General features: G+C 37.1%; 1 protein-coding gene across 1 annotated transcript in view; it reads left to right on the top strand.

Moving 5' to 3' along the window:
- The first annotated feature begins 453 nt into the window (after nt 1-453).
- The window catches only part of LOC131070385 (uncharacterized), a 35,773-nt gene continuing 22,896 nt past the window's right edge, over nt 454-13,330 (top strand). The window contains exon 1 of the mRNA XM_058005895.2: nt 454-687. Within this exon, the coding sequence (XP_057861878.2) occupies nt 454-687 (234 nt within the window). The remainder of the gene's footprint in view (nt 688-13,330) is intronic.

Genomic DNA, 13,330 nt, shown 5'->3' with positions numbered 1-13,330 from the left:
ATGTATTGGAGGCACTGGATTGATATTCTACAATATTTCATTTGGAGACCTTACTTGGATTGTCCCGGTTGGGTAGATGATGCACAATATTTGTCATTTTGCAGGCAATAGAGCTACCTTATTGGATGGAGTGTTGATACTCAAAGGATCATTGAGTTACATCTTCTAGGACGGTTGTTGACATAGTTCAAAGAGGTCCAAGGCGTACATGCAGTTACAACTTACTTCACTCGGGTAGCTCGGGAGGTATCATATTAGGGTGCTTGCATACAACCTCACGTGGCGGCCGAAGAGTTTGATACTCTTGATGTACTTCAGCGGGGATGGGGAGCTGGTGTTGAAGATCCAAGTATGATACCTTAGTATGATGCATGGTGGGCCAGGCACAGGTCTATTCCGTTGACCGATCCTACAGTTCCTATCACACCATAATAGATATGACACCAAAGAGGGATGAGGGGAGACGAGGGAGAGGGAGGTAGGGATGGGGGATTAGTTGTAGCTATCATGACTGTTGGAGGAGATGAGGAGGGGGAGGAGGAGGGTGAGGAGGATGTGGACATTGGTGGTGACACCAGTTCTAGTAGTGAGGATGAGGATGATTCTTCATTAGGGTCATCTAGCAACGATGAGGGAGATGATGATGATTATGACATGCTAGAGCCCGAGGATGTGCTTGCTATAGAGGTAGGTGCATAGGGTGGAGGACAGGGTGGAGATGATGGAGATGATGATGCACAGGTTCTGAGAGCCTAAATGATGCTCTATCTAGAGAGAGACAACAAAGATGAGATGATAGGGCTCTATTTCAGAGGGAGTACGTTGTTGTTGTTACTGCGAGAGATGGACTAGCTGTGAAGAGGGATCATCTTCAAGTCTCCAGAGGAAGTGGGATGATGTTGTGTAGAGGGCAAAATTATGAATAGATTAATATCAGAGACATATTTCTACTAGTACTGATGCTCATTAGATGACTAACAGACTATTCCATATCAGCTATGAGATAGCATATTGGCATTGTCATTATGAGGCAGTTGTTCCAGAGGGTCAGAGAGTTCCTAGCTATCGGGATTCTTGATCGCAGAGAAAATCACAGTCTTAGAATCAAGATGGAAGTAGTGGGGAAGTTATGGGTCCACCTCAGGTACCATCGAGACATCCTGGAGTAGGATCCAACAAGCAAGATCCACTAGCTGATAGAGGCAGTATTGGTTGAGACTATTATGTTACTTGAGCCTTCGGGGTTGTCATATGATTATACTCTGACATATTATCATTTTTGAGTTATAGATATATGATGTGCATTTTTGGCGGTGGTTTATATGCATGTGTTCTCTTTATGTGATGTATGATTATATGTGCTTTATATGATGCATGTTTCGATATGCTTTATATTGTATGTTTCTATATGATTACGATGATGCATGATTTCATAACTTGACTCTAAATGAGTGCACTTTAAATGTCCTGATGCAATGAATCTATGTGGTAATGCAAGGCATGTAATTAAATGAACTATATGATAATGTGACTAAATAATTATGAATGCAATTAAATGAACTATACTAATGTGCCTATGTGAGTTAATGAATGCAACTAAATGAACCTTTTTGTTGAAATATTTCAGATTATTGTTTTGCCCCTTGACTCAATTAATCAAGAAGAATTGTTAGTAAGATGAACCGATGAGAGAAACCATGTTAGATGACTGAATGATTAGAAAGAATGAATAGGTTGATTCACGAACATGTTCTTGATGAAAGGATGATTTTGATTGATACAATCAACATGACAAGATTGATGATGGATACACGAACTTTTGTGTCTTTTATTTATAATGCAATATATATTCATCACTGAGACTTATTATGTAACCATGAAGTTTTGTACATCTGGGTATGAGGAACCAAGATGTAAAGATATCTCATTGCAGAAACAAAAACGTAGCAGACAAGGAGTGAACTCTCCATTCTGGGAATGATGCTAGGAATCGAGGTATGTGTGACATTTATAAAGTAATTGTACTTATCATAGACACCCATAACACCTGCCCCATAACTTAATTGGTTCACACCATAAACAACAAACAAAGAAAAGGATCATTCCCATCACGCCTCCTCTAGTCTCTTGTGGAACATCCTTGAGTAGCATGGTATCATGATTTATCGCCAATTGATAAAAGATAAAGACCAACTAGGACAAAATCCAGTAGCCATACTAATTCATGTCTTCATTCTTGGTTGCTTGATGTGATGGTTGATAATGTTTGATCTCAGAAAGTGTGGACCTTGTTTAAGACTGACCTATATTGTTTTGAGTGTATCCTTCTTCTATTTAAGGCAAGATACTGATCACATGATATGAATTGTTGATACGGTTGATAAGACGGTTTGATCAACTTGATTGCAGATTTTTGCTCGGATAGTTGTATCCTTTGTTAACTTCGTTTGAAGCATTTGCTGGATATTTGCTAAGGTGTTTGTTTCTTGCCAGACATTTATTGCAAGTTTTTTTAATTGTTTTTTCAGTTTTTAGTGCTTTTTCAAGAGCTTTTCCAATGTTTATTTATTTATTTTTTCAGGATCTTATTTGATTGTTTTTGGTTGATTTTGCGTTTTTAGATTTTTCAAGACTTTTTTTTTTTTTTTTTTTTTTTTTTTTTTTCTGATTTTTAGGATTTTTTAAAGATATTCTATGATTTTTAGGATTTTTTCAAGACATTTTAGGATTTTTAGGATTTTTTCAGGACTTTATCTGATTTTTAGGATTTTTTCGGGATATTTTGTGATTTTTTGTGATTTTTTAAGGAAATTTTATGATTTGTAGTGATTTTTTCAAGATTTTTTATGATTTTTAGTGATTTTTTCAGGACCTTTTTATGATTTTTTTTTTTTCAGCTATGTCCCCATTATGCAAACCTGTTATGACATGGTGATCTACATAATGCACTTGGAGACAATGAATTTTTTGATATGAAGCTATGTTAATGTAGGATACAAGATGAGGATGCATTTTCTATTTTGAACAAGGATGATTGTATGCACTTATCATTCTGCAATGCACTAATTGAATCAAAGTTACAAAACATTTCAGAGATAGGAGTTCAATCCATTCTCAAAAGACTTTGGACCATCCAACTTAACACACTTATGTAACTAGGATTAAAAAATGGAGATGTGGAAAACTTCCCCACCGATTCTTGAAACTTTTGATCTTCTTTTGCCTATGTGTGTGCAATTGAATTTATTCCAACTTTTATAATCATTAGAGACACTTAAAATCTTATATGACTAGCTACATGAGTTATTCTAACTTCAAAAGCATCTTGGATAGAGCCTCTCTGCAAGTCAGGCGTCTATAACCCCAACGAGGTTATTCACTATAATTTCTTGAATATTGCTCCATTGCCAGCAGGCGTTCATAGCTCTGATGGAGTTACCCACATGTTCCCATAGCCAAGCTTTTAATGTACTTTTTGGGATGATATTTTATTTATATATATCTTTGCTCTTTTGCCTTGATATTTTGATTTGTAAATAGGCATAGCTCTTTTAATCTTTTTTCTTTAATCTTTCCTTGGCTTGTAAGTAATAAAACCTACATGGGTGTGACAATTATAACATCACTCAAGTAGAATTTTGGATTTTTCACTAGTCATATGATCAGCTAGGTACATATAATGATTTAGAGCAAATGATTAATGTGTAAGATGTAGCAATTGAAAGTTTATGGGTAGCAAGGCTCAATGGTGAAACTTCTACCCAACCATAGATAAAGCTCAATTACAAGGTGACGTTGAAGATGAATGACCTAATTTTTTCAAAAACTTTATGTACAAGTATCTAAGAAATGAGATGACCCTTGCTCCTTTTGAGTGCAAAATAGGCGATTAACCTAGCCAATCTCCTTACTCTTATTGATGCAGCTATATGTGAATGAAGGAACTATCTGCAATATCATTTGACTAAGATGCAACTTAGGAAATACGCTATATGTAATGCAATTCTAGAGAACTAGTATGCAAATGCAGAAAATAAAACTAGCTAGACCACCCTTTAGATGTAATATCACTTAAGGTGCATGTTGTTCATAGGTTTGGGGAGTGGATCTCCCTCCATGGTGGAAAAGTTTTATTCTCCATTACCGATAATGCATTTGATTATGAAGGGACCTAACCAATTAGGTTCAAACTTTTCAGGTTTCTCACACTCTGCTAGATTTTGTTGATTCTCTTTGAGGACCAAATCTCCTATCTCAAAGTTTTATGGCCTTACTCTTTTGTTATAGCTCCTTTTTAGCCCATTTTGATAACCTTATCGGTGATTTAGTGCGCTTTGGCATTTTTTCGTCCAACAATTCTAGTTCTTGAAGCCTAGCAACTCTATAGTCTTCTTTTGATATGATGTTTTTTAAAGAAACTATGAGAGATGGCAATTCTATCTCAATAGGCAAGATAGCTTTAGTATCATAGACCAATAAGTACAAGGTGGCACCTATGGCTGTGTGTACACCTGTTCTGTAAGCCCAAAGTGCAAGATTTAACTGGAGATGCCAATCTCGCCTCACTTCATTAACAACTTTCTTTAAAAGCTTCAATATTGTTTTGTTCATTGCCTCTTCTTGACCATTACTTTGGGGGTATTATGGTGTTGCAAATCGATGTTGAATGTGAAATTGTTCACATAGCTCACTTACCTCCTGGTTTTTGAAAGGACGTCTATTATCTATTACTATGCACATCGGGACCCCATATCGACAGATAATATAATTAAGGAGGAATTTAGCTATCCGCTTTCCAATGGTATAGGTTAGAGGGATTGCTTCCACCCACTTGGTAAAATATTCAGTAGCCGTTAGGATGAATTTATGTCCACTGAATGATGTGGGATTTATCTTACCTATGAGGTCTAATCCCCATGGCAAAAATGGCCAAGGTGATGTTATTAGTTGGAGCTATTGAGTGGGTGCATGTATAAGGTCTCTATGTAACTATCATTGTCTGCATTTTTTGACATATTTATATGCATCCTTTTATATTGTTGGCCAGTAATATCCAGTTCTTAACATTTTCTTTGCCAATGCAAGACCACTGGAATGTGCCCCACATATTCCATCATGAACTTCTTGTAAAGCTAGTTGTGCTTCTTCAACATTGAGACACCGAAGAAGAGTCCCATCAAAGGCTTTTCTGTACAAGGTATCAACAATGACGACATGTCTAGATGCTTGACGTATGAGGGTTTTCCTTTGATTTCTAGATAAGTCAAGGGACATGTATTGATCATGTAAATATGGGTATCTCTCATTATACCATGGTGAGTCTGGGCCTACTATCATGCATACATACTCAAAAGCAAGTATCTCATATGCCGTTACCATCAGTTGTTTTGCCATGAACTCAAATTGAGTTGCATTATTCAACATATCCAAGAGGGATCCTACAGTTACCATAGCATCTGCTAATTTATTTTGTTGTCTAGGAACTTGCTAAAAGGTAATATGATTGAATTATTTCTTAAGTTCTTCAATCAATTGTTTATAGGGCATCTGTTTGTCATCCTTGGTATTGTAATCATCATTGACCTGATTAACAATGAGCTATGAATCACCGTAGACATTTATTGTACTATTTTCCATTGTATGGTAGTATAAAGCCCTATGATGAGAGCTTCATATTAAACAACATTGTTTGTGCATGGAAAGCTTATTCTATAAGATTTTGGGATTGAGTCACCTTGAGGGATGATAAATAGGATACTGGCACCTGCATTGTGATTGGTATAAGAATCGTCAAAATACAAGTTCTAGGGTGTTGATGTTGTTATGGTGAATATAGATTCATTAGGGAAATCTACTAATAGTGGATGGTCATCCTGTATAGGAGCTTCCACCAACTGATCGAATATTATTTGTCCTTTAATCACATTTCTATCGACATATTCAATATCAAACTCACTCGATATCATGACCCACTTGGCTAATCTTCTTGTTAATGTCGCCCTACTCAAATGATACTTAAGAGGATTTGGGAATGCTATGAGTTTAATTTTTTGACTCGACATATAGTGTCTAAGCTTCTAGGATGCAAAGATGACTACCAAACATGCCCTTTCTATGGGTGTGTAATTGATTTCATATCCCACTAGTGTCCGATTGATGTAATAGATGGCTCTTTCTCTTCCCTGATCATCATGTTGTGCTAATAGTGCCCCTAAGGAAGAATTGGTTGTTGATATATACAAGAGTAGAGGTTTACCTAGTGTTGGTGGGACTAGTACCAGTGTGGACAACGGGTATCCTTTCAATGCCTGAAATGCTTCCTAGCATTGACCTGTCCATTTCAAAGTTAGACCTTTCTTGAGAAGGTGTTGAAATGGTTGACACTTTTTTGCCAATTGTGCTATGAAATGCCTGATGGATTTCAATCGTCCTTGTAAGCTTCTAAGTTGTTTAAGTGTAGATGGCGATGGCATTTATAGTATAGCTTTAACCTTTGCAGGATCTACCTCAACTCCTCTGTTGGATACAATGAACCCCAAAAGTTTACCAGATGTGACGTCGAAGACACACTTTTTTTGATTGAGTCAGACTCTGTAAAGTTTGAGCCTGTCAAAGATTTTGGCTAGAACATCAAGATGATCATCCCTGGTTTTTTATTTGGTCAATAAGTCATCTACATAATATTCCATGATATCATGTATCATGTCATCAAACCGAGTGGTCATTGCTCTCTGATAAGTAGCGCCAACATTCTTGAGACCAAACGACAACACATTCCAACAATATGCTCCCCAAGGGCAAGTCAAATTTGTTTTATGCTCATCTCCTGGTGCAATCCTGATTTGGTTATATCTAGAAAAACCATCCATGAGTGAAAGCATTTCATTCTCAGTAGTTAAATCCACAATCATATCTATGTTGGGGAGTGGAAAATCATCCTTGGGGAAAGCTTTATTTAAGTCCCCGAAGTCAGTGGAGATTCTTATGTCCCTAGTGGGTTTAGTCACTGGTACTAAGTTTGAGATCCATTATGCATAGTCTATGGGTTTAATGAAGCCCACATCTAACAATTTATGTAGCTCCACATTGACTAACAGGGCTATTTGAGGATGCATCTCTTTGAGCTTCTTCACTCCTGGTAGCAATGGTAAATGATGTAGGACCAATTTTGGGTCCAAACCTGGCATGTCAGCGTATGACCATGCAAAATTTATTGGTCACTACTAGAAGAATTGAATAAAAGTTTATTTCTCCATGAGGCTTAAAGACTTAGTTAGGTGTATTTTATGTACATTCTCAGTATCTACAATTTTGATTTCTTTAATTTCTTCTACTAGCAGTGCTAACCGTTCTTGATCAATAGGGAGAACGTCTAATCTGCTAGCATTTGGGGGTTCATATCCTTCACATTCTCTACAGAAGAGGATATTGCCTCTCTGAAGTATGTTGCCCTACCAAGGTCTATGGTGAACCCTACTTTGTGATCATCATAAGGGAGTCCATCTTGAGCACCCAAGAATTCAACAATAGCTTCATCATTATCAAAGTAATCACAATGTGGTTTATCTTGTTGCCCCAAATCTGTTAGGTGAGGATAAATAAGACAAAGGTCTATGTCTTCATCAAGAGGAGATACTGTTGATATCATGCAAATCCTATTATCATAAACATACTTGATTGATTTTGGATCTACCTGTTTGTCCTCATACATAATGCCATCATCAATAGGATATTGATTGTCATAGGCTCTACTGAATATGTGCTACAACTGTGAAGAGATAAGAATTCATAGTCATGGGAGTCAGTTATGCTTTCAATTTATGTCTTCCTATCTGATCCTTCTTCATTAAGTTCATCAACTTCCTCAATTGGAGAGAGAGGGGTTTCAAACTTTTAATAGTATTGATAAATTATGGGATAGTTTCTTGACTTGTAGATCATTCCTCTTTGATAGATATTTCTTTCAAGGCTCAGATGAGAGACAAAGGCAATATGATATCACCATTATTAGATGGGGCTATACCTATTTCCCTTATTGAGTTTGTTGATGATGATGGTACTTAATAAGTACTTGATTCATCTGTTGGTGCAATTATGACTTTTATCACTACATTAACATGTGATGTTGGTGCAAAGGAAACCATTGACAAGTTGGTCTGGTTTGGTGACTCAAGATCCTCATTCTCACTTGTCAATGGTGTTGTTGTTGGTAAATTTTGGATGACTGAAGTATCTGGTCTAGATGTTATTCTTCTTCTTATGAGGCCCGTATATCCCAAGCCCTAATTCTTTGGATTTTCTAATGTTAATATAGGTTCTATAATGCCTTGAGCATGCACCCCCAATCATGTTGTGCTATCATAACCATGTTGTTGTAATATTTTGAATCTATTGCCATATTGATCTAAAGGGATTCTAATGATTGAATTGTCATCTTCTTCTTTATTTAGCCATTTGTTCACATCTTCTTCTAGGGATTCTTCATTCAGCTCCCCCAATCTTATGAAGGAACAAGAGTCAAGAATTGGATTATTTCTTTCCCTTTATTTTTACTTGTTGGATTTGTTAAGGCTCTCCTAAAGGATCTAGGATACAATTGTCCTACTGATAATGTCCAGGAATAGGAATATTTGCGACACCCTTCATCCTTGATTTGGAGAGGTGGCGTTGCAGGTGTGCGAGATGTTGATGCAGGTGTGTCTAAATTTTTTAAAGATTGTAGCTGCATGGTGAGTGGAGTCACTTGATTAATAGGGACTTGATTGTCTATGCTTGCTCTCAAGTAGTTGCAATGCTGGAAGGGGTTCAGATCACCATATATTGTGATCTCAATTCCATTATAAGAGAACTTAACACATTGGTGGAAATTTGAAAGCACCGCTTGCATAGCATGTATCCACGGGTGACCTAGTAGCATATTATATCCTAATTCTTGGTCGAGGACTTGAAATGTGATGTCGGTGGTAATAGGTCCTACCTGTATAGGTAAGGTGACCACACCCTTAGATAGGCATTCTTCATCATCATAATCTTTAATATTTATTCTCTTAGTAGGATCAATATGATATTGTGAGTAGCCCAAAGCTTTAATCAGGTTAAGAGTGTATATGTTGAGTCCTGCTCCACCATCTATTAACACTCTTTTGACTTTCTATCTATGAACCAATACTTCTAGGTGAAGAGGATCATTGTGCATGGGCTTGTCTTTTGCTACATCCTGCTCTGTAAATGCCACCCGAGAAGCAACTAGATTTCCAACTATGGATTGGAAGGTATTTTCATCTATGTCACAAGCGACAATAGATTCTTCGAGAGCCTTATCTAGGACTTCCTTGCGAGTTGGTGAAATGTGAAGAAACTCGAATAATAAAATTTGTGTTGGGGTCTTTCTTAGTTGATCAACCACACTATAGTTACTAGTTGGTGGAGGTGGATTAGACAACACCCCTTGCAATGTGACTTTGGATCGGCGAGTGATAACCGCACAATCTCAGTTTCTTGGGTTGACTGTAATTGTGGCCACTATATCATCTCCTACACTAATTGCATAATCATATGCTACATTGGTGTAATTTGCAGTTTTGTTCTATGTCCTTGAACTGGAAGCCTTTCCTTCGTCATGTTTGACAAAATAATCCTTGAATATGGTATGATCTGTGTTGGCAGATCCCTTATTTTTATCCACGGTAAAGTCACCCTGTTCTATGAGATCTTGTATCAAGTTTTTGAGCTTATAACAACTTTATGTTTTATGGCCTTTAGTACGATGGTATTCACAAAAGTCGTTGTCATTCCAGCAGGTGGGTTTCAAGGGACCTGGTTCATATGGCTTGATTTATAGTAAGGTGATGACATTAGTTTGTATCATCTTTTTGAGAGTTGACTCAATAAGTTCTCCAAGGGGTTTATAATTCCTTCTAGGTGTATTTACCCTTGGAGGTCTTGAATTATTGGACTGTACTACATTTGCATTCACTGATGCTACACTGCTACCTTGAGATTGAGTTCTATTGGACACAAAAGAACCAACTAGTCCTTGGGTTGATACTATTGGTTGAGCTCTATTGAGAACACGAGCATCTATTTATCATTTGTTACATTCTTGTTTTTAGACCAAATTTTTTGGTTTTTCATTGCTTGACTTGTTGGTCGGTCCACTATCTTTGTGATTCTTTAATATACCTTGTTCTACTACGCCCTTTTCACACTTTAAAGCTTTTTCTATGATTTCCTTGAAGGTACCTAGACATTGCATTTGAAGTGGCTATTTGATCTGGGGAATGAGGTTCTCAATTAAGATATCCACTTATTCTACTTCTGTAATGTGACTGAGACATTTGTGGTATAAGGACCTCCATCGTTGTAAGAATGAAGTGAATGTTTCACCATCTCTTTATTTGGCCACACATAAATCCATTAGAGTAATTGGATTGTCTATATTGTATGAAACGTTTGTTATAAATTGTTCAACCAACTCACCCCATGAGGCAATTTTTGGTGGCAAGTGTGAGAACCATTCTAATGTTGTTCTTCCAAGACTCTTGAAAAACAAGAGCATTAAATATTTGTCTTCATGAGCTACTTCAATACATGCTATTAATAACTCTCTAACATGGTCTCGGGGGTCACCTTTTCCTCTATATTTGTCAAACTTTGGGTTCTCAAAATATGGTGGAAAAGGTGGCATGTACAAGGTCCTATCAAATGGATAAGGACAAAGATCCTCCATGGTGTAGCTCTTCTTTTCATTTCCCGTTTGCATATTGGTCATTTGCCTTTGGAGGTTCTGAACTTCCTGAGCCAAGATTTCTATTTGGGTTAATGGTGCACTAGCCATATATGTGTTTCCCACAAAAGGATTTGTACTTGAGTATACTGGAGACTATTGGAACATTGATTGGTTATGCAATTGTGTGCTATGATTTCCATCGGGTGCTGTGAAATAGGCAAATTGGGTACTTACATTGGGTTTACTTGATCTGTATACTCCAGTGAAGCCTTGATTCAACCCCTGACTGCTGTAAGTAGATCCAACTGAAACTGATACTGCGGATTGGGAGGTACTTGTGAGAATGATATTCTGAGCCACTGTTGTCTGACTTTGTGTCGAGGTACTTAGAGCGCTTGATGTTGTTTGTGAGGTAACATTAGGAGTAGTTTGAGATGTGACATTTGCATTTGAGGATATGACTCCTAATTGATAACTTTGAGTTAAAACCATCATGTTTTGAGTTGCTACAACTTGCGTGTTTTGAGGTGTACCATGGGTTGAGCTTGAAGATGTCATTTGTGTTTGAGTAAAATTTGGTACATGATTTACATTTTGATTCAAGGTTACTCCTAGTGGCAATATCGTTGAAATGTCAACATTTGGGGGTAACTTGGCCCCATTTTGGATCAAAAGGGAAAGGTATATTTCCTTACTGTTATTGATAAGTGTGTTTAAGATTATGAGTACTTGTGGATCTTTTTGTGCTGCCTCCAATTCTTCGTGTGTCAAGTTTTGTTGGATTTCTTCTATTGAAGGCATGTTGTTTGTACTTATAGGCACTATTGTAGGTCACTTAGCTTGCAGGTGTTGGTAAGTTGATAGGTCCATGTTCCACGTGGGGTTGAACAATGGGTTGTTATTTTGGTCCATTTTATCTCTTTGTGATCTGGTTACTGGCATGAATGACTTCTATGACACCTTGGAAATGCAAGACCTTAGACAATTTATGACGTACCTAAAATGACAGAGCTAGACTCTAACACTCTATTGTGGATTAGGATGAGGAGGCTGCATAGGAGATTGTTGTTGCAGTCTAAGTTTTTCAAGTCTTTGTTGAATGATTTCTCTTTCAACTTCTCTCTAGATTCAGACTGCTTTTTCATAATTCCTCGTCTATTACAAATTCGAGTCCTTCATACTGGGAAAACTAGTTCTTAACTTCCACACAAGGTTATCAAGACTGTCAATGATTTCTCTGTGATTGTCATTTGGACCAAGATTGGGTTGCTCAAATGGGAAGAAATCATCACTATGCAAGACCATTGCAACACATGCTATGGAGACTCTCTAAAGATGATGCAAATGCAACTATGCTAGACTGATGAGCAAGGGAACCAAGTTGAGACTGATTGAAATAGGGGGGTTTTTTGAATTTAATATCTTTGAGAAAATGTTTGAACCTAGTGTGGATCAAGACTATGCAAGGACTAAATGAAGGCGACAAACTTGGGATTGACTCAAAATGCAAAATGATGACTAGGGATAGACTATGCATACACTATGAGGACTAAAGCATGATCTAGGCAAATACTATGTAAGGACTATTCAAGGATATGAGGACCAAGCATGGACTATCCAATGACAATATGAAGACTAAGGACTTGAAACCAATATATGATCGCAAAGAGTGTGAATAAGAAACCTTATTTTGAAACTTGGGACATTGTTTGACTATTTGGTGTTGTTTGAGGTGTTTGTTTAAATGACCTTGTTTAGACTAAGTTTTGCATCAAGAGGGATTTTGCAAACACAACATATAGATATAAAAATAGTATGGCCAAATGAATTTGTTTATGATAGCTCTAAAAATCAAAGTTGCGTGAGGAAAAGAGCCTAAAGAGGGACAAGAGGACCAACTCTTACTGGCTTAAGACAATGAACACATTAAAGACATGAAAAACATTTACATCCTAGGCTGGAAAGAGGAAACCATTCGACAGGGCCCTTACAATAAAATACTCAAGCAAGATAGACAAATAGAGACTCTGGCAGTACTAGCTCCACTCCACGACACTCACTTCTTGGGCATGCCAGATTCTCTTACCCTGAAGGTCCAAAGACCTTGTAACTGGGGGATTCTTGTCTCATTATTGAAGAGTACATGAGGGGTATCTATGGGGTATGATGAGTTGAGACATTAGCATATTTTAATCCGCATAACTCTTAGTTTTGCTCATATTTTGATTTATATGATAAGATAGTGATGATGTATTAACCCAAGCTTATGAAATCATGTTAACCTGAGCTTATGAAATCATGTTTTGTCGTTGCCAGTTGTTCCTGTAGCCATGTTATCTATTCCTGTTGTCATGCAGAATGTCTTAGGCAAATATCATGTGTGAAATTAATAGATGTTTTGATTAATTAAAATAGATGTGTATGTGCTTGTATGTTCTTTCTTTTGAATTGCAGGAAGAAAATGATGCTAATGTGAAAGCTCTCTTATCATGCCAATTGTAGAAACACATATTCAAGGAGGTGACTGAAAGATCAAATCAACAGAAAAGTTGCTAAGCGTAAGGAATGACAGAGGAAAAGTAGGTGTGCAATACTTATTGA

This window comes from Cryptomeria japonica, chromosome 3 (assembly GCF_030272615.1).
Source record: "Cryptomeria japonica chromosome 3, Sugi_1.0, whole genome shotgun sequence".
Taxonomy (NCBI): domain Eukaryota; kingdom Viridiplantae; phylum Streptophyta; class Pinopsida; order Cupressales; family Cupressaceae; genus Cryptomeria; species Cryptomeria japonica.
This window is presented reverse-complemented; position numbering and strand designations above follow the sequence as displayed.